At 44.7% G+C, this 20502-nt stretch overlaps 2 protein-coding genes across 3 annotated transcripts in view; one reads left to right on the top strand and one right to left on the bottom strand.

Annotated features, from left to right (window-relative positions):
- Window positions 1-487: 487 nt before the first annotated feature.
- On the top strand, window positions 488-6676 carry rlbp1b (retinaldehyde binding protein 1b; the record flags this gene model as incomplete). The annotated part of the gene is made up of 6 exons (XM_084334553.1): window positions 488-613; window positions 1772-1976; window positions 3331-3509; window positions 4431-4589; window positions 4817-4927; window positions 6548-6676. The coding sequence occupies exons 1-6, from the start codon at window positions 500-502 to the stop codon at window positions 6674-6676; spliced, it is 897 nt and encodes a 298-aa protein (XP_084190679.1). The 5' UTR covers window positions 488-499.
- Window positions 6677-8232: 1556 nt separating this feature from the next.
- LOC311245227 (monoacylglycerol lipase ABHD2-like) overlaps window positions 8233-20502 on the bottom strand; it is a 56833-nt gene continuing 44563 nt past the window's right edge. For both annotated transcript variants that reach the window (XM_084335057.1, XM_084335058.1), the window contains exon 11: window positions 8233-12742. In XM_084335057.1, the coding sequence (XP_084191183.1) occupies window positions 12525-12742 (218 nt within the window). In that variant the 3' untranslated portion in view covers window positions 8233-12524. The remainder of the gene's footprint in view (window positions 12743-20502) is intronic.

Genomic DNA, 20502 nt, shown 5'->3' with positions numbered 1-20502 from the left:
TTCTTTTAAAAGTAGTTACCAAGTGGTAGCCATGTCGGAAGAAATAGAACTTCACTGCAAAGCCTCTATGATGTAATGCGATTGTTTAAAATGTCCCCCTTCAAAATAGTTCCTCCCAGGACAACGTTTCCTTTCAATTTCCAGGAACGTAGACCAGGGGAGCTCAACAACATTTCTCAAGACCAAAGCCCATTATGAGTGCTGGGGTGCAGTCAACAGCTAGCTTTAGCTGCTAATCTCTGATTCTATTCCTTGGTTTGCCAGTGGTCTTTACCATGTGTTTACAGGCTTTAGTGGGTTCATGTGAGTGAGATTAGCATGCTGCTAACACTGAGGCCTATTGATATGGCATCGCACCACTCAAGGCATTTTGGAACTCACGTGGATTAGACGAGTTTAAACCTCATGCACTGCTGATTTGTTAACTACCGTGAGTGAGCTCTCCTTGAGTCACCATTACAACACCCTCTCTCTCTCTCCTCAGAGTGGAACATTCCGTATGGTGTCAGAGGAGGAGCAGGCTCTCAGGTCCAAGCTAGAGCGCCTCACAGTCTCGGACCACGGCCCGGTGTACGGACCCTGCGCCAAGCTGCCGGATCACACCATGCAGAAGGTCTCACCACCTTGTTGGTCTCACGCTTAACACAAAAAGAAATGCATACACCAATTCCTGCCCGGGAGCAGGAATCGAACCTCCGGATTGCCAGACGACTGCTCTACCTCCCGAGCCACTGTCGCCCCCCCCCCCCCCTGTCATGTGAAGAACATGACGTTAATGTTTCAAAATCCCAATAACGTTGTGGGTCCACCAGACACGCAAACCACCACATACAAGGGTTAAGAGCCGGGCTACTAGTAGTGTGATCATCATAATCAAATCAAATAAAATGTATTTGTAAGGCCCGACAACACACGTTAATGTCCCCATGGGCCGGACACGTCTTCTTTAAACAAGTCAAGAAGAAACATCACAATAAGTCAAGAAACAAAACAAGAACACCATAAGGTCCAACAAATTTAAAATAAATGCAAAATAAATGAATGCAATGCGAACACTCCCAGACATACCCCACGCGAAGGTAAGGAAAAACTCACTAAAACCTAGCAATAGGAAAAAATGCACCACAGGCAATGTGGAGGAGAGAAACCTTAGAAGGGCCGTTCAAGGGGGGATCTCCCTTCTTAGATGTCGGTGATAGTAGTGTTGCAGACGGACAGTTGGTAAGCATGCACTCATGTGTGTAGTGAAACACAGATGAGTGCATGCAATAGCAACTGAACATTTAGAAACATTTAAGATAGAGCTGATAGAGATAGCAACTGAACATTTTGAAAGATTAAAGATAGAGCTGATAGCGGATCTATTTAAGGCACAGGGGCGGCGCAAAGAGGGTCGCATCCTCCCCGTCTTAATCACGGGACTTTCAGCACTCCGGTGATAACTCCGAGACAGCCGGAGACAGGGAGACAATAATGTCTGATCAAGTTATTTTGCCGCTGATCCCAATCTGAGTCACAATCCATTATTTGTATTTCTCTCTGGATGATACAGCTGCACAGTGCAGACATAAAAAGAAATAGCCTACATCACAGCTTTCCCTTAATTGTTTGCATTTCTTTTTCAACAAATTAATGAAGCAAATACAAATCAATTAAAATATGCATCAGCTTAATTTACGGATCTGTTCCATCCGATCGCAACATCCCTATAGCTATTATTCTCCTAGTTAGCTTCCAGGCACTTAACTGTCAGGTGTGGCTCCCCCTGCAGGCCAAGGACGAGCTGAACGAGACGGACGAGAAGAGGGTGTCGGCTGTGAAGGAGTTGAGGGGGATCATCAAGGACAAGGCGGACGCCGGTGATGAGCTGGCCAAGGGGGTGCTGGACACCTTCGGGGAGAAGCCTGATGGCGTGCTAGTCCGCTTCATCCGCGCCAGAAAATACGACGTGAACAGAGCCTTTGAACTCATGAAGGGTGCGTCGCTGAGCTGGACCTTGAACCAGATACATGACTCTCAGAAAAGTGGTTTTAAAGAGACCTAACCTAACTAGGCGGGGGGGGTAACTGTACATTGGATTATCGACAAAACCTTACTAGGTCCAAGAAGAGGGTCTTGTGTATTACTGGGTTAGGACATTTACTGTACATTGGAGGGGGGGTTGGGTTAGGGTATTTACAGGGGCCAGTTTCGAATTGCAGTCTCCCGTAGGTGCTCTTTGAGAGTGGTTTTGAAAGTGGGTAGTGATTCACATTCCTTTACGGCTGTGGGTAGGGCGTTCCACATTGATGTGGCATAATTGCGAAATGTGTTTAGTCCCTTGTTTGAGTCGAATCTGGGTTTAACATGATTTGTGGAGCTCCCTCTGGTGTTGTGGTCGTGGTATTCACTGACCTTTGGGAAGTATTTTGACATGTACATGGGTACCTTAGTCGTGTAGTGTATCTTGTAGACCAGGCCCATTGCAAGTTGTTGTACTCTGTCGTCTACTCTAAGCCATCCTAGGTTGTCAAAGTGTGCAGGGGTGAGGTGGGTTCTAGGAGTAAGGTCAAGCAGTAGTCTGACCAGTTTGTTTTGTGATGTTTGTAATTTTGTTTTTAGCGCCTTTGAGGTGCTTTGGTACCATGAGGTGCAACCATAGTCGTAGTACCCTTGAATGAGTGCTCCTGCCAGAGTCTTCAGGGTATTCTTGTTTACCAGAGAGGAGATCCGGTACAAGAATCTAGTTCGTTGGTTGACTTTTTTTATTACATTGGATGCCATTTTGTCACAGGAAAGATATCTAGGATGGAACCTAGGTATGTAATTTCATCTTTCCTTGTGACAATATTGTCACCCACTGTAACTGAGAAGCCGTTGGTCTTGCTGAGTTTGTTATTTGAACCGAAGAGAATGGACTGTTTTACCCAGGTGTAATGATTTTTGTTGTTTGTTGTCAACGAGCCAGGTGCAGATTCTCAGAGCTGAGGTTTTTTTTTCAACCTGTAACTTGTTCTTGTCAGAGACCAGCAGGGCTGAGTCGTCCGCGAACAGGAACAAGTTGCAGTCACAAGCTGACGACATGTCATTTGCATAAATTAGGAACAGTAGCGGTCCTAGTATGCTTCCTTGTGGAACACCACAGCTCACTGAACTTAGGACTGAACTTGTGACTCCAGTTAGGACTGAACCTGTGGCTCCAGTTAGGAGACACTCTCTCTAACCACCGGCTCACCCTGCCACCCCAGGAAAAGATGTTCACATTTAGCCACCTTTGAAACAACCTCAGAATAAACTACAATAAATCCAACAGCAAATTTGGCTCACTGACCCAGTTTTGTCTCCACCCAGGTTACGTGCGCTTCAGGAGGGACTACCCTGAGCTGTTTGAGAACCTGACCCCAGAGGCTGTGCGCAGCACCATCGAGGCCGGCTACCCCGGCATCCTGTCCAGCAGAGACCGGTACGGGCGCGTGGTGCTGCTCTTCAACATCGAGAACTGGGACTACGAGGAGATCACCTTCGACGAGGTAAACAAGACCAGATACTGTATGTCACAATGTGCACCTATACAGTATATGATCTATCGAAGATCTCACAACGGTGCGGTTCATAACTGGAGATGAAACATTCTCAAAGAACCCCTCACTCTCAAGGCTATTGGCAATTAAAAACCCCAATCCGTGATTCTTTACCATTTAAATGTGGGGTATATTCACATGCATTCTTGGGAAAAAAACGATCGGATAGAAACTATGCAATTTTCGGAATATAGATGTGTTTTAATTGCGTTTACAAAAATTACCTACATAAACAAACATTTTATATCTACAAAATACAGCAAATATAATAAACTCATATGTATCTGTTGTCATAGTGTTAGTCACTGTATCAAGAACTCAGTATCAACTAGACAATGAAAACATCCTATGTCTTATTTTCGGTGGTTGGGCTACTCATTTGTTTACGGTTGGAACACTGATTGGGCCTTTTTTTTTTTAGGACCGTCGTTTCCCATATTGGACTAATTAGTGGTGGTGGCCCATCGTACTATCAAACAAACCCACGGCACTCATCGCATTCCACTGTGCCCCTAGCCTTAGCCTAACCTAAGATCCCGTGTCTGTCGCCTTAGCCTAACCTAAGATCCTGTGTCTGTAGCCTTAGCCTAACCTAAGATCCTGTGTCTGTAGCCTTAGCCTAACCTAAGATCCTGTGTCTGTAGCCTTAGCCTAACCTAAGATCCCGTGTCTGTAGCCTTAGCCTAACCTAAGATCCCGTGTCTGTAGCCGTAGCCTAACCTAAGATCCCGTGTCTGTCACCAACACAAACACCGGTGGCCTCCTGACCTAAGATGGGAATCTCTGAAGAGTAGCTGGGTAGACAGGTTGGCAAGCATCAAGTTGAACCTCAGCTGACTTAGTAAGATCTCTCTCTCTCTCTCTCTCCAGATTCTGCGTGCTTACTGCGTGATCCTGGAGAACCTTCTGGAGAACGAGGAGACTCAGATCAACGGCTTCTGCATCATTGAGAACTTCAAGGGCTTCACCATGCAGCAGGCCGCTGGCATCAAACCCACCGAACTGAAGAAGATGGTGGACATGTTGCAGGTAGAAAACGCCAACCAATGACGTTTTCCTCCAACAGAAGGAGTTATAGATGGATAAATGGATATTCCATATATATATATATATATATATATATATATTCATCAACCTCCCACCTTCCTTGCATTCTTATCACCTCCACTCTGTCCCTCTTTGCCGCTCGACTACATCCCCCTTGTGTTTTCTCCATCAAAACCCCTTTCCATTTTCTCTTTATTCCCCAACAACAGGACTCCTTCCCTGCCCGTTTCAAGGCCGTGCACTTCATCCACCAGCCCTGGTACTTCACCACCACCTACAATGTGGTCAAACCCCTGATGAAGGGCAAGCTGCTGGAGAGAGTGAGTGGGGGAGAGGAGAGAGGGAGGGAGAGGCAGAGTGTGGTACTGAACAGGACAGTGAGTGGGGGAGAGGAGGGAGAGACAGTGTGGTACTGAACAGGACAGAGTGGGGGAGAGGAGGGAGGGAGAGGCAGAGTGTGGTACTGAACAGGACAGTGAGTGGGGGAGAGGAGGGAGAGACAGTGTGGTACTGAACAGGACAGAGTGGGGGAGAGGAGGGAGGGAGGGGCAGAGTGTGGTACTGAACAGGACAGTGAGTGGGGGAGAGGAGGGAGAGACAGAGTGTGGTACTGAACAGGACAGAGAGTGGGGGAGAGGAGGGAGGGAGGGGCAGAGTGTGGTACTGAACAGGACAGTGTGTGGGGGGAGTGGGGGAGAGGAGGGAGGGAGAGACAGAGTGTGGTACTGAACAGGACAGTGAGTGGGGGAGAGGAGGGAGGGAGAGAGAGGCAGAGTGTGGTACTGAACAGGACAGTGAGTGGGGGAGAGGAGGGAGGGAGAGACAGAGTGTGGTACTGAACAGGACAGTGAGTGGGGGAGAGGAGGGAGGGAGAGACAGAGTGTGGTACTGAACAGGACAGTGAGTGGGGGAGAGGAGGGAGGGAGAGACAGAGTGTGGTACTGAACAGGACAGTGAGTGGGGGAGAGGAGGGAGGGAGAGACAGAGTGTGGTACTGAACAGGACAGTGAGTGGGGGAGAGGAGGGAGGGAGAGACAGAGTGTGGTACTGAACAGGACAGTGAGTGGGGGAGAGGAGGGAGGGAGAGACAGAGTGTGGTACTGAACAGGACAGTGAGTGGGGGAGAGGAGGGAGGGAGGGGCAGAGTGTGGTACTGAACAGGACAGTGAGTGGGGGAGAGGAGGGAGGGAGAGACAGAGTGTGGTACTGAACAGGACAGAGACAATATGTTGAGGGGAAAAAAGGACAGATTACTTTTATGGTAGCAACTAACATTCAACTGCATACCATTCAACAATCAGCCACTTGATGTCGCACTAGAGCACCAAATTTGAATGGATCCAATCAGGTGCATTGGGGAAATGGGATGTAGATAGGGAGGGGATACATGCATGCAACATGTAAACAAGATTCATTTTGGACCCGCAAAACCTTTTTTAAATGATAAATTCAATAATTTATTTGGGGGGGGGAAATCTATGTTTTCTCTTCTGCACCTTTCTAAAAGCTCTGTGGATGTATTATTTAAAAATGACTACAACGTTCTATCTAACACCTTTAACTGTGCTATCTATGGTATCTGGCTAATTCAAAAGAGAGATCCGGAATTAAAGAATAATTAATTTTTTTTCCTTTTTCAAACTAGGTCATATATATTTTTTTTAATATCATCTAGAGGACATTTTCTGACTTGTGCAGCTGCCCCAATGGATTGTATTGCAGCCGGGGGTAAAGCAACCAGAGGGTGCATTCGTTTTTAATTAAAAGCATCGATTAGTCTGATGCATTTTTTTTTTATATAATTTTTTTTGTTAACAATCATCTTCACACAACAGGATATCCATAAAAATTGCAAGTTGTTTGAAAGTTGTCATTTTGTGAGAGTCCCCTGAAAGGTGTCCAGTCCTGAAGGCTTCACCATAACAATGTCTCTGCTGCAGGTGTTTGTCCACGGCGACGAGCTGGACAACTACTACAAGGAGTTTGATGCAGACATCCTGCCCTCCGAGTTTGACGGCAAAGGCTCCAAGTACGACGGAAAAGCCACGGCGGCCAAGCTGTTAGACTAAACACCCACCCTCTCGACCGGGCCGGGACCCCATTATACACACACACAACAACACCCCCTTATACCGTGGAGACCTCAAAACCCAACTCAAGCTGTGTGGCCGTGGAACAAAAGTCATGTAAAAACGATATGAGTTAATGTGTACGTGTGTGTTGTTGCATTGATGTTGTCCAGGGCTTATGTTAAGTGCAGAAGTCTTTACAAAGCAGTAGCTTAAGAGCACACAGGCAATTGTAACCTTCTTTTACAGGTTTAAGTTCATAATTACCCTTAGCCCTATTTCCTACTTACCAATGATGTTGTCAATTGAGTCCTTTCTCAGCAGAATCCGTGTTCTTCAGCCACAAAACGAATTGAAACAATGGGGCCATGTTCCAGTCTGTACAAGCACTGAAATAAATGTTGAAACCTACTCCACAGACCACCCAAAGCAAAGAGGTTTGTTTTGAGTATCATAAAGTGCTTTTTCTAGTGGGCCCATTAACTTTACATTCGTTTTGTGGCCAACTAAGGAGGAGCTGGGTATCCAGTATGAAGCACAGCGTGGACTGTGCCGAGAGAGGACTCGACATCATACACGAGTAGGAAGTAGGGTTAGAGGTGTAAAATTCTGAACTTACCCTTTACCTCAAAAGGCCTTATTTTGGTTGAAGACCGCTGGTTCTTGAAATACCCTTTCCTCTTGACATATAGTAGATGTTTTATCAAGAAGAAAAACACCCAAATATATAATAATAATTAGGGATGCTCGATATTGGCTTTTTTACCGATACCGATATTCCGATATTGTCCAACTCTTAATTTCCGATAACGATATCAACCGATACCGATATATGCAGGGTTTCCCCCCCCCCAAAAAAACTGAATAATTTCAGGTAACTAATCATTTCACTGGATATATATATAACAAATATTGTTATTGTTTTTTATTTTTTTTAACCGATACCGATATTTTCCGATATCACATTTTACTGCCGATATCGGCCGATAATATCGGTCGGCCGATAATATCGGACATCCCTAATAATAATATAATAAATAATATTTCAAAATGTGAACGTTTACCTGCACTGAACCAAAATGAGGTCTTCCCAGAGAAACTCTGTTAGCTTTGATTAGCTGTACCATGGGTAGAATGAATGAGGGTACAACTCTTATGCTGATGAATTCTGCTTTGTACAGCAAAGTCCACCCACAGCTTATTAAAACTGGCAGGTCCCAGCTTTCTCAGTTTCGACTCCCAAGACCCCCCATATCCCCCTCAGGTTGATACAAGGCACACGTTCCAACAAGTGCCCGACTCTCGTTTGTCTTTTGGATATAAATATTATAAGGTTTTGCCCTATACTACCTGGTGCACAGGTAAGAACATCACCACTGTGTACAATAAACTGTATATAAAGCTAAATGTGATATTCTGTGTGTATGTATGTTAAGTCCACATTCTAAAATTCTTTATTAAAAAAAAAAAGAAACAAGAAAACTGATATCGGATATCACACACACAAAATAAAGTTACAAAGCTCTTAAATAATAAAATAAATAAACAGGCACATGTAGATGAAAATAATTTATTAAGAGAATAATTTCAAATAGAGTTAATTACAATATTATTTTACATCAGAACAAAGCATGTTAGGATTGATTTGACTATAAATGTAGAAGATTCTGATATGATTAATACAGTACAATATAGGGACTGTAAAAAAGTATAAATAAATAAGGCAAACACAAGACATATATTGCACAAGGAGAGGCAGTAGTGGTCATAGTGCTGGTGGATGCCTTTAAAGGGCAGGTTCAACATTTCTTCTTAAGTCTATCATATTCATTTTGTCGATCAAAAACTGTCAGATTTAAAAAAGCTACCAAGTGTTTGGTGAGACATTGGCAGCAGCCCTCAGTTAGCAATGCTAATGGAATGAGAGGGGGGGTATCTAAAAGAAACCCACATGTAAACAGTTATATTCTAAACAGTATGCTTATAAATTATGCATTCTTATGGAATAAGTCAAATGGTTTCCATGTGATCTTGAGAGAAATGGTTGTTCCCCATCGACAATGCTAATGCGTGCTAGCAAAAGGCTACTGCCAATCTCTCCCAAACAAAAAATGCTAACAACCGTTAACCCTTGACCTTCCTCAGTGATTTCTGGAATGGGATAGGCTGACCTAGACTAGATATAATAGACAACTATTAACTATTACTTATTAAGGACGTGATAGACCTCTCAAGTGTTGAAACAAACAAACAAACACAGCCCTGGTTTCTTTCCCCGCCAAAACAAACAATGTTTTCATTTCCCGTTTTACACTCATTTTGTCCTTTATACTGCATTTGGGGTGAGAGGTAAAGTCACGTTTTACAGGAGGAAACTAACTAGCCTAACTTTAAGAGCCACATCACTAAACGACCGGATGTTGCAATTCCGTTACCCCCTCACTACGAGAAAGGCTGGTGATGGCTCGACCTATGGCTAAGGCCGAGCTATGGCCTAACAGGCTCGACCTATGCCGCAATGCTAAGCTAGCGATTTTTCCTTTTTTTAAACTACCACTTCGAAATTCAAAATCCCCCGTCTTATCAAGGGAGAGGAATGTACAGTATATTAGAAGAGTTGGTGTGTGAACCACGGACAGGTCTAGTTTAATAACCCATTCAATTTCCCATGCCGAAAGAGCAGAGAAATTACTTCCACACACGAGGTCTATTGTCAATGGGAAGAATGCTCAATTGGGTGTTATGGTTCATTGTGCACCATGGAATATTCAATGAAGCCAAGTTAAAAGTTTAGATTGATGTGAAAGCCAGCAACATGATACTGCAAGAATCACAGTATCTAGCTCATCAACCACAGTGGTTATTCTGCAAAAATACAATTAAAAACAAAATCACTTAATTTTTTTAAGAAGTTTAAGAAAGAAGAGATGAGGTCATATAATAAAAACAGTACATGTGAAGCATGAGGACATAAACACATTGTTTGACTTGTACAGAAGACAAAATACCTTAGAGAGCTTTTTAAACACAGTTTTAGTTTTTAGTTCTGGGAACAGCTTGTAACGTTCAGCTCAATGACTCAAATCAGATAACAGTTGATCTGAGTCTCCTGTCCGTCGCTCTAACTTCTAGCCAACAAGGCCTTGTTTTAGTTGAATGTCGTTTCTCAGCTGGTGTGTTTACATGCACGTTAATATTCCGGACACAAGCAAGTATACAGTTTTAAGACTTCGGCGGGATAAGATATTTCTATGCATTTTCATATATGTCCATATAAAAATTGAATATTACAAGTATTATCATGGAAATGGCACAGACACAGACCACAAACCTCAACGTTAAATGGGATGAGTTGTTTACATGTCTCAGTATCCTAGATAATATCGTTATATCCTTTATCATAGTAAGGATGGCTCATCTCAGCTAACGTATCCCAGCAATTGAGAGGATAATATCTCATATGATGGCGTTTAGTCCTCCGAGTCCTAATAACCAGAGTATTCAGAATAATATGGGAATACATGCATGTAAACGCACCCAATTTGTCAGTGTCCCCAGTTTCTTGTATGCATGTTATCTGAATATTTAACGCAAGCCAAAATGAATGCCAGGAGGTGTGTGCATTAAGGTTCAGGTATCCCTTCCCAAACAGGAAATGTCCTTGCTCGCATCTCAACTCTTTCAGGTGCTGGGATTGTACACCTGAGAGAGTTAAACTGTGATGAAAGAAGGACAAACGGGAGGGCCAAGGAAGAGAGGCGGGGCTTTCAGGGGCGAAGTGTGGCCAGCAATACAAACACCTCCCCAATAACCACTGAAATCCAACCTGTACATCAAACGAAAACAAAAAAATGTAAACAAAGCGCAGTTCCAGGAGGGGCTCTTTTGCCTAGAGGTCGCAGTTTTGACAGCATTATAGATTCTACATCTAAATGAAACTAGTGCAGTGCCCGTTCAAAACGTGGCCGTTGGGAACCGGCCGATTACTTGGCCCCAGGAAGTGCTGCTTGCAGCGTTGTCGAGTAACGTAACGTGGTTTTGCTGCTTGCATGCATTTTCAAGAACCGTGCATCCAATCAACTGCACATTGCACTTATTTGGGCCCTCAGCAATACAGCCACCCAGTGTGAAGTTGATTGGATGAACGGTTCTCAAGATATGCAAAGGAGAGACAGGAGCATTATGGCTATTTAAACTTAAGATGCTGCTACAGCGCCACCTGTTGGCCAAATGGCACCGGCTTTGTCGTGTCACTCGGACATCATGTCCGCCAAATGTGGTTGCAATAGCACAAAGCCAGCTAGAGCAAAACTGTTGGGAGTATCAATATCAAGCTTTTTTTCAGCTTGGCCCAAATTTGGTGACGATTGCTCAAGGTAGGAGTAGCAAAAAAAACGAAACAGATTTGGACAAAATTCTAAATGGCGGAAAAATATATCTAGACACAAATTACATGGATAGAGTCGACTGTAATAAAAAAATAAGTGTTTCTCAGTTAGTTAAAAAGTTACAGGCCAACATGTAAAGTTTGTCGTTATAGCACCACCATCTAGCCAAATGGCACCAAATCCGACACTGAACTGACCTGGGTCCTCAGCAAATACACCACTGAGTGTGAAGCCGATCGGATAACAGTTCGAGATATGTGAAGGCCATTCTATCATAGCAGCGCTGATTGTCATTTACAGTAAGTGAGGCAAAAAGGTTAATCTATTATTTTCTGTCTCTTTACCTCTACAAATGGAGCGTGTGTGAAGGACAGTAAGTTTTATCTCACCGGTCACACCTAAAAGGGTTAATACACTGAAACTGGGTCTCAGAAACAGAGGCTACAGTGAGAACAAAGTGCATCAGGGGGGGTTGCCCTCTCTATGGGGGCGTTCCTTCTCTGTAGTTTCCGTTTCCAGGACCCAGAACGCTGCCTTTCAATTTACGCTGCACATTAATGTGGTGGGTTAGGCTGTGGTCAAGGCATTTTTACTCCAATTGGAAACCTCCAGCATGCCACGCATTAGGGGTGTAACGTGGTTTGGCACGCATGTGAACTGCAGAATCATTGCAAAATGTAACTATTATAGTGAGCTAGGCTATATCATATGATATTCTGCAGAATCACTTAAGTCTGCTGTGTTTTGGGCGCATTACAGATTTAGTTTAGTCTATTATAGAGATGGATTAAACGGCGTGTGTGTGTGTGAGAATTGCGCACCGCGAGGCATAATGCGAGCGTCAATACATTTACTGTTAAATCTGGATACCGGTCCGTTACTAGCAGATCTTGGAACGCAAAAGCTCCGCAAATTATTTAGCGTTACACAAAACAAACCTCTGCATTTAGATATCGACAGGGCACAATCGAAGCCTTAATGTTGTTATATATATATATAGCGAAAGCGAACTATGCAGCCCAATGCAGTCGCGGGTAATTTGTCATTTCAGTGCTCAATGTCGACTCGAGCCACAACGTTAATATTGCCTTTCATAGTCACTTCAGCAACACAGTCATTTCCAAACGTGAACAGACACAAAGCAGAAGAATTCTCCAACATGTCCACTATAGGCTACACTAGGCCCACACAGAAGGATGGACCTTCAGAACAAAGTTACCGGACCAGGCTTTTTGCTGATCGGAAAATGATCGGAGACTCAAAACCGTGAGTTTTGTGATCCATTGCACCAAGCGTCCTGCTCTTTATTCCTCCTATAGTAACTCCATGATGTAGCACTGCTATACACTTCTCCCTATATATATATATATATTTATTGCCCTCCACCACGTGTTTGTGCGACTCTATAATATGTGTGTGTGTGTGTGTGTGTTGTGTGTGTGTGCGTTACACTCAACGAGTCACTCCTTGGCTGTGTGGTGTGAGCAGGAGTGAGTGCTGAGGCGGCTGGTCCTCTGGCAGGGCGGCCGGCTCCTCTCCCACTGGCAGATGGTGTCGGCGTAGCCCACGATGAGCTTGTCCATCCAGGTGAGAGGCCGAGCGAAGAGCATGTCCCCCTCGAAGAATCCCAGGTGACCACCGTGCTGGGTCAGTACGAACATCACGTTCTGCTTCGTCTCTGGAGGGGGAGGTGAGAGAGATGTTAAACCCGGTTTGAAAACCTCAGACATTATAAAAGTTCCTGCTTTGTATATAAATGCCTGCACAGATTAGCCCCTTGTACAATACGTGGTTGCGACCGCTGTGACCCACATTCTGGTGGATGTATAAGCTCTGTTACATGGAAATCCTTGGGTAGGATGGCTGGGTGTTTAGCCTCTTCAGGCATCGCCGATTTGTCAAGCCTTCCACCTACTCTGAGGATTCCCTCTTGCAGTACTGGCTGGAGCTTAGCGATATGACGGCTCTTCTTGACGTAGTCACCCTTCCGAAGCGCTGCGATTTCTTCTGAGTATTTCTGTCGCTGACTGTAACAAATGATCTCAAGCTCTGCTTCCTTTATATTCTCCACAGTGAGGTTAGTCTTCTCCAGGCTTGCCTTGAAGATCTCCATTTGTATCTGTACCTCAGACTGTGGGAGCGAGGCATTCATCTTCTTTCTCTTGCGGTACAGCATCCGCAGAATGCTTCTAAACCTCAGCATCCAACCTACTGCCTTCTTGAGCCGGTTCCAATTGGAGTAATATTCCAGCAACTGCTGAACCGGGTCGAACTGCTCTTCAGCTGCAGTAGCGCTGACCACGGCGTTCTTTACCTCTGGATCGTCCGTGGTTAGGTCCTCCTGGTGTTCTGGGTTCCGAGGCCATTCCTCTTTGGGCTTCATGAGGAATTCCGGCCCCTGTATCCAAGTCTCATTGCGCGGGAATGATTCCACATTGAGTCCTCTCGACGCGTGGTCAGCAGGATTGGTTTCAGTATTTACATACCGCCACTGTCCTACTTCTGACAGCTTCAAGATGGTCTCCACTCGATTCGCTACGAAGGTGCGAAACCTACTGGTTCTGTTTGCGATGTATTTGAGCACAGTGGTGCTGTCGGACCAGAACATAGATTTGTGTAGGGGGAGCTCCAGCTCGGATCTCAAGGTCCTGTCCATGCGCGCTGCCAAGGTAGCGGCTGCTAGTTCCATGCGCGGGATAGTAAGGGGCTTGAGCGGTGCCACTCTAGAACACAAGTTGGAGAACTATCTCTCTCTCTCTCTCTCTCTCTCTCTTGCTCTCACACACACACACACAAAAGGAGCCGCATGTGATTGGTGGAGGCGGGACCCTTACAAAAAACTGTTGTTGCTAATCATTGACACATGCTAGCCTGTAATAATCCCCCCCAGAAAAATCTACTTTGCATTTGATATATTGCAAATATATGCCATCACACACACTGGCATTTGAAGGGTTAGAATTATAAAATTAATATGTGGTGTTATGATCAGGGCTGAAGTTGAATAAAAGATTGTATTATTTTCAATCTGACATTACAAAAAAAATCCATTAAAATCAGTGTTGTTGCTAATCATACATATGCTAGCCTGTTTAACAATAATTTGTGATGCCATCACAAACACTGGAATTTAAAGGGTACAAATAAAAAAAAAATGCCTGCACCAGAATGCAGGAAATGAAGTCTTTGTAACAAGAAATGTCCTGGTGGGGGACCCCCAGACCCCCTGCTTAAAAAGTGGCCTGACTGGGGCTATATTTTGCACTATATTTCCTGGCCTGAATGATTTCCCCAGTCCGGCCCTGGTTAAAAGCCTCCAATGCTTATTAGTGTGTGTGCGTTTGAACGTGTGCATGTTTCAACCATACATTTCCACGTATAAAAAATAAAATAAAAAACGTTTTACCTCCTATAATAGTGGGGTCGCGGCTCTGAGTTATTTTTGGGTCCCAAACTTTTCAGGCCGCGACCCCCAAATAACGGTGTCAGAGAGCCGCGAACCCCACTATTATAGGAGGTACAATTTTTATTTTATAATTTTCTTTTTATAATAATAAAAAATGTAATAAATGGAAATGTATGGTTGAAACGCACACACACTAATAAGCATTGGAGGCTTTTTTTTTTTTCTGTTTCTGATTTTCTCCCGGTCCCAATTAGTCGTTGTGCCAATTCCCCCCCCTCCCCTACCTGGCGCTGTATGCATGTTCTCCTACGAGTCGGTACAAGGCGTCCCGAGTCGATCGCACGCTTCCTCCGAGATGTGCGCCGACAGCCAGTGACGTCTTTTCACTTGGCAGCGAGGACTCTCATTGGTGAAGCGTAACGCGTGGGAGGGCACGCTATCTCCACCAAGTCCTGCCCCGCTTAGCAAGCGCCGAGACCTGACCTGTAGGCGTCGCTGTCCACAACGCCAGATTCCCACCCGCCAGCTTTCCCACCCTCTAATACTGCCAATTGTATTAGTGTGAACGGCCAGCCAAGCTGGTGACAACGCCGGGAGCTGGATTCGAACACGCGAATCCAGCATCTCCGGCGTTGGTGACGAACGCAATCTCCGCTTTTAACCAGGGCCGGACTGGGGAAATCATTCAGGCCAGGAAATATAGTGCAAAATATAGCCCCAGTCAGGCCACTTTTTAAGCAGGGGGCCTGGGGGTCCCCCACCAGGACATTTCTTGTTACAAAGACTTCATTTCCTGCATTCTGGTGCAGGAATCTTTTTATTTGTACCCTTTAAATGCCAGTGTTTGCGATGGCATCACAAATTATTGTTAAAAAACAGGCTAGCATATGTATGATTAGCAACAACACTGATTTTGATGGATTTTGTTTTTTTGTAATCTCAGATTGAATTTTTTTTTATCTTTTATTCAACTTCAGCCCTGATCATAACAACACATTCATTTTATAATTCTAACCCTTTAAATGCCAGTGTGTGTGATGGCATATATTTGCAATATATCAAATGCAAAGTAGATTTTTCTGGGGGGGATTATTACAGGCTAGCATGTGTCAATGATTAGCAACAACAGTTTTTTGTAAGGGTCCTGCCTTCACCAATCACATGCGGCTCCCTTTGTGTGTGTGTGTGTGAGAGCAAGAGAGAGAGAGAGAGATAGTTCTCCAACTTGTGTGAGTTGCAGTGATCTCCTGGTTGTTCCCCACCTAGGTTATCTAACTATTGCGCTGCTGCAACTAGAAACACTGGCCTGGCCTGCTTCTAAATTCAGTGGCCTGACTGCATAAAAAATAAAAAAAATTTTTTTTTTTTTTATTTTTTATCATCTCGCGACCCCCACTTTGGGAACCCCTGCTCTATAGCACCAATTTCAACTAGTGGCCAAAAACTCCATTGGATACCTTTAATGACTAAGTGGTATTGGTGACAATACAAGTATGAATCATGATCAATTCCACCCCATTTCCAAGTTGTCTAAACATACAAAAAGGATTCATTAAAATTATTAAAGGCATCCTCATCTTGTCAAGAGGTAATTAATTAGTTTCCCCCTTTTTGGCCAGCTGAGGTATTGTTGAAAACAGCTAAGTGATTCGCTCTGAGGTCACAAGGTTCAAGACCTTAGCTTTCCTCACGGAAACACAAGTCTCTGTTCACCTTCCCTTTGCTGTTACCCTACACCAAGGATACTCAACTGTATTCACAGGAGGGCCACTTTGAAAAATGTAGTGGATGTCGGGGGCCAGAGCATAGTGCTAGTTTCTGTACTGCATTTGATTTAGACCCAAAATTCGGACTTTATGGTGATTCTGTATATAATCGAGGGTATCTAAATTGCAGTCTCTGCTTTACAGGGTAGGTACAAAACATTCTGTGAAAATTAAGTGAATTTCTTATGGTTCCAATGACGTGAATTTGGAGTGTGATTTAATCACCTTCCCAGTAACTTCGCATACAATTTATTTATATATAGAGCACCTTTCACTCGAAAATCTGAATTTCAGTGGAATTCCATTGCTAGGAAAATGTATTTTCTGTCAACTATTGTATTAGCAAACACTGTAACAGGAAATACACTTGGGTCAATTTAGGATGTTTGATGTTTATTATCTATATACGTTTTTACTGATGTGTTACTTGACATTGTTGATATTCTTGAGGGAGGTGGTTCCAGAGTTTTGCGGGCAGCGACTACAACAGCAGTCACCTTCTGATTTGAACTATGACCTAGGAACATCCAAGAGACCCTGATCAGAGGAGAGGACCTGGTCACAAGAGACCCTGATCAGAGGAGAGGACCTGGTCAGAAGAGAGGACCTGGTCACAAGAGGACCTGGTCAGGAGAGAGGACCTGGTCAGGAGAGAGGACCTGGTCACAAGAGGACCTGGTCAGGAGAGAGGACCTGGTTAGGAGAGAGGATCTGGTCACTAGATGACCTGGTCAGGAGAGAGGACCTGGTCAGAAGAGAGGACCTGGTCAGAAGAGAGGACCTGGTTAGGAGAGAGGACCTGGTTAGAAGAGAGGATCTGGTCAGAAGAGAGGACCTGGTTAGGAGAGAGGATCTGGTCACTAGATGACCTGGTCAGGAGAGAGGACCTGGTCAGGAGAGAGGACCTGGTCAGAAGAGAGGACCTGGTCAGGAGAGAGGACCTGGTCAGAAGAGAGGACCTGGTCAGAAGAGAGGACCTGGTCAGAAGAGAGGACCTGGTTAGGAGAGAGGACCTGTTTAGAAGAGAGGACCTGGTTAGGAGAGAGGACCTGGTCACAAGAGGACCTGGTCAGGAGAGAGGACCTGGTCACTAGATGACCTGGTTAGGAGAGAAGACCTGGTCACAAGAGGACCTGGTTAGGAGAGAGGACCTGGTTAGAAGAGAGGACCTGGTTAGGAGAGAGGACCTGGTTAGAAGAGAGGACCTGGTTAGGAGAGAGGACCTGGTTAGAAGAGAGGACCTGGTCAGGAGAGAGGACCTGGTCAGAAGAGAGGACCTGGTTAGGAGAGAGGACCTGGTTAGGAGAGAGGACCTGGTTAGAAGAGAGGACCTGGTCAGAAGAGGACCTGGTCAGGAGAGAGGACCTGGTCACTAGATGACCTGGTTAGGAGAGAAGACCTGGTCACAAGAGGACCTGGTTTAAGTTTAAGTTTATTTGGATCCCCATTAGCCACAGCAGTGCTGGGGCTATTCTTCCTGGGGTCAGGAGAGAGGACCTGGTCACTAGATGACCTGGTTAGGAGAGAGGACCTGGTTAGAAGAGAGGACCTGGTCAGAAGAGAGGACCTGGTTAGGAGAGAGGACCTGGTTAGGAGAGAGGACCTGGTCAGAAGAGAGGACCTGGTTAGGAGAGAAGACCTGGTCAGAAGAGAGGACCTGGTTAGGAGAGAAGACCTGGTCAGGAGAGGAACTGTACGACATTGTAGGACTAGAAGTCCTTATAAAACAAGGAAGGGAATACATGCACTTCAATATGTTTAAATAGCTGCCGGCCCAGTGCTTCTCAGGCTGGAGAGTAGGCTACTGGAGTGCACAGATTTGTTTTATTTATTTTGGTATATGACCAAAATACATACAGTATTAAGTAAAAACAAATACATGATGTCATATTTGTACCTAAATAAATAAATAAAACTAAACATGATCCGTGTGCTCCAGTAGCATGCTCTCCTCTTTGACCGTTGACCTTAGGAAACAACTCAATAATAGAGAGTGAACAAAAGCCCCCGACACACAACTCCCTGAGCTAAAGGTCACTGACTGGCCACAGACATGCCCGGATGAGTAACCATGAGTTGTCCGATACCGCGCGCGTGTGTGTGTGTGTAGGTTCAAAGTAGGTTCATGGGGAAGAGGACATGTGATTAGCAGCATGTCCTCATCGGGCCTCCACCAAGCTTCCATCTTTGTTAAAGGAGCACACCTAGTATTTTTTTTTCTTTTTTATCCACTTTTTCTCCTCTTTTTCTATTTTTCTCCCATCCCAATTCCGCTGTGCCAATTCTCCCCTCCTCCGTCTTGAACGTTGCTCGCATATGCCCCCCACTGGCCGGTTGTAGGGAGGATAGAAGCCTTGCATCATATGTCCCCTCCGATACATGTGGAGGCAGCCTGTCACATCTTTTCACCTGCCAGCGCGGACTCTCATTGGCGAGGTGTAACGTGTGGGAGGCTCACACTACCCCCGCTACTTCCTGTCTCTGCTGTGCAGGCGTCCCCCAACCCACCTGTAGGAGTCGCTGTCCACAATGTCCAGAATACCACCCATCGACTTCCACCCGCTAACTCTGCCAATTGAGTTAGTATGACGGCTGGCCCAAGCCGGAGGCAACGCCGACAGCCGGAGTCGAACCCGGTGTCTCTTGCGTTGGTGACGAGTGCAATGTCCGCTGTGCCACCCAGCCGCCCTGAACACACTAGTCTTTTTGACAAGTGGGTTCCAAGTCATTCTCACCTTGTTACAAAAAAATCAAGGCACTCTTCTTTTTTCATAATCTTTTACCGTTACAGAAACTATCTGGTAGTTATTTTCCTGTCGACTCACCACTGCCCATGGCTTCCAGTGTATCTGAAAATGTGTCTTAACCTCTTAACAGGCGGGCAGAAAAGTGCCACATTTTTTTTACTTGAACTTGAGAACTGCATACTTTTTTTGCAAAGCTTATCTTTATACTTATAGCACATGCATGAGCCTGGTCTCTTTTGAAAGATAACATTCTGAAGCTACTAATGCAAAGGAAAATCACTTTTAGTGCTAATGAAATAGAGTAACAGAGGTCTGAATTTGAGTTGAACTTGAACCCATGTGGGGTATCATTGGAAAGCTACACTCATTGGCTACAACGCTGACCAATAATTTTCACCATCAGCGGATGATTGGCAGTTCTGGAGCATCCGGGGTGGTCATCCGAGTGAGGTGGCGTCCGAACGGCAACAAATATATCTTTAATTCGGTAATTTATATGTTCTGCGAAAAATGCAGCCCCAAGCCGCTAGACGCTTGCAAAGTGCCGTGACTCTGTGCATTCCATGCACGGGCACGCCGGGACGTTTACGTCCTGGTTCATTAAGAGGTTAAGAATGACAATGAAAGTTGAACTTGCATGTCAAAAAGACTGGTATGGTCCTTTAAATATTTGAAATGATTGTACAAGAGCAAGGCTAGGCAAGCAGACAATGAGGAGTGAGTCAGCCAGCCATTCAATCATTCATTGCCAGTCAGTCATTTAGGGACATTGGTTATCGTAGGACGGCCCTCCTGGTCCAACAAAAGAAAGCAATGACACTCAATATCATGCTATATTGTGCTTATTGACACAGGGTGGTACAGTATCTTAACACATTCATCTTAGTTGCGGAAGGTGTTGCCCTGGCTTCCCGTTACACCACTGACAAGGAGGAGCAGTAGAACAACTGGGTTGGAACTTTTTCTTTCAACCAGTTACTTTTTCAACTGAAACATTATGAATCTGATCTAATACAGATCTAATACAGTTCCAATAGAGATCTAATACACCATCTAAAATAATTATATTTTGGTAGTTCGACAATTCTGCCCCACCAATACATCTTAAAGGAAAACTCCAACATTTTGGGAAATTAGCTTATTTAACATCTTCCCTGGAGTTAGACAAGAAGATACATACCTTTTTTGTCTCTGTGCGTGCATTTAGCTTAGGGAACAGTCGCTCCGTTAGCATAGCTTAATCACTGGAAGTGAGGCGGATCCGGAGCCTTACAGTGTATAGAAATATCTCATGGCACGGTTCTGCGCCAGGTCATTAACATAAAGGGCGAGAAAAGCGGGAGAAAGCACATCTCCCTGTTTTACACCGAATGGAGTGGAGAACCAGCCGGTCCTAGCATCATTCAGCTGCAGACAGGCAGATGGGGCTTTATACAGGCTTTTGATAGCCTTATAAAATAGACCATCAATACCAGAACAAATTTACTTATAATCCAAAACCTCTCTATTAATCCAATCA

The sequence above is a fragment of the Notolepis coatsorum genome (genome assembly GCF_963971535.1).
Source record: "Notolepis coatsorum genome assembly, chromosome: 18".
In the NCBI taxonomy this organism is placed as follows: Eukaryota; Metazoa; Chordata; class Actinopteri; order Aulopiformes; family Paralepididae; genus Notolepis; species Notolepis coatsorum.
Note: the sequence above shows the minus strand (reverse complement) of the source record. Positions and strands in the feature narration are given on the sequence as shown.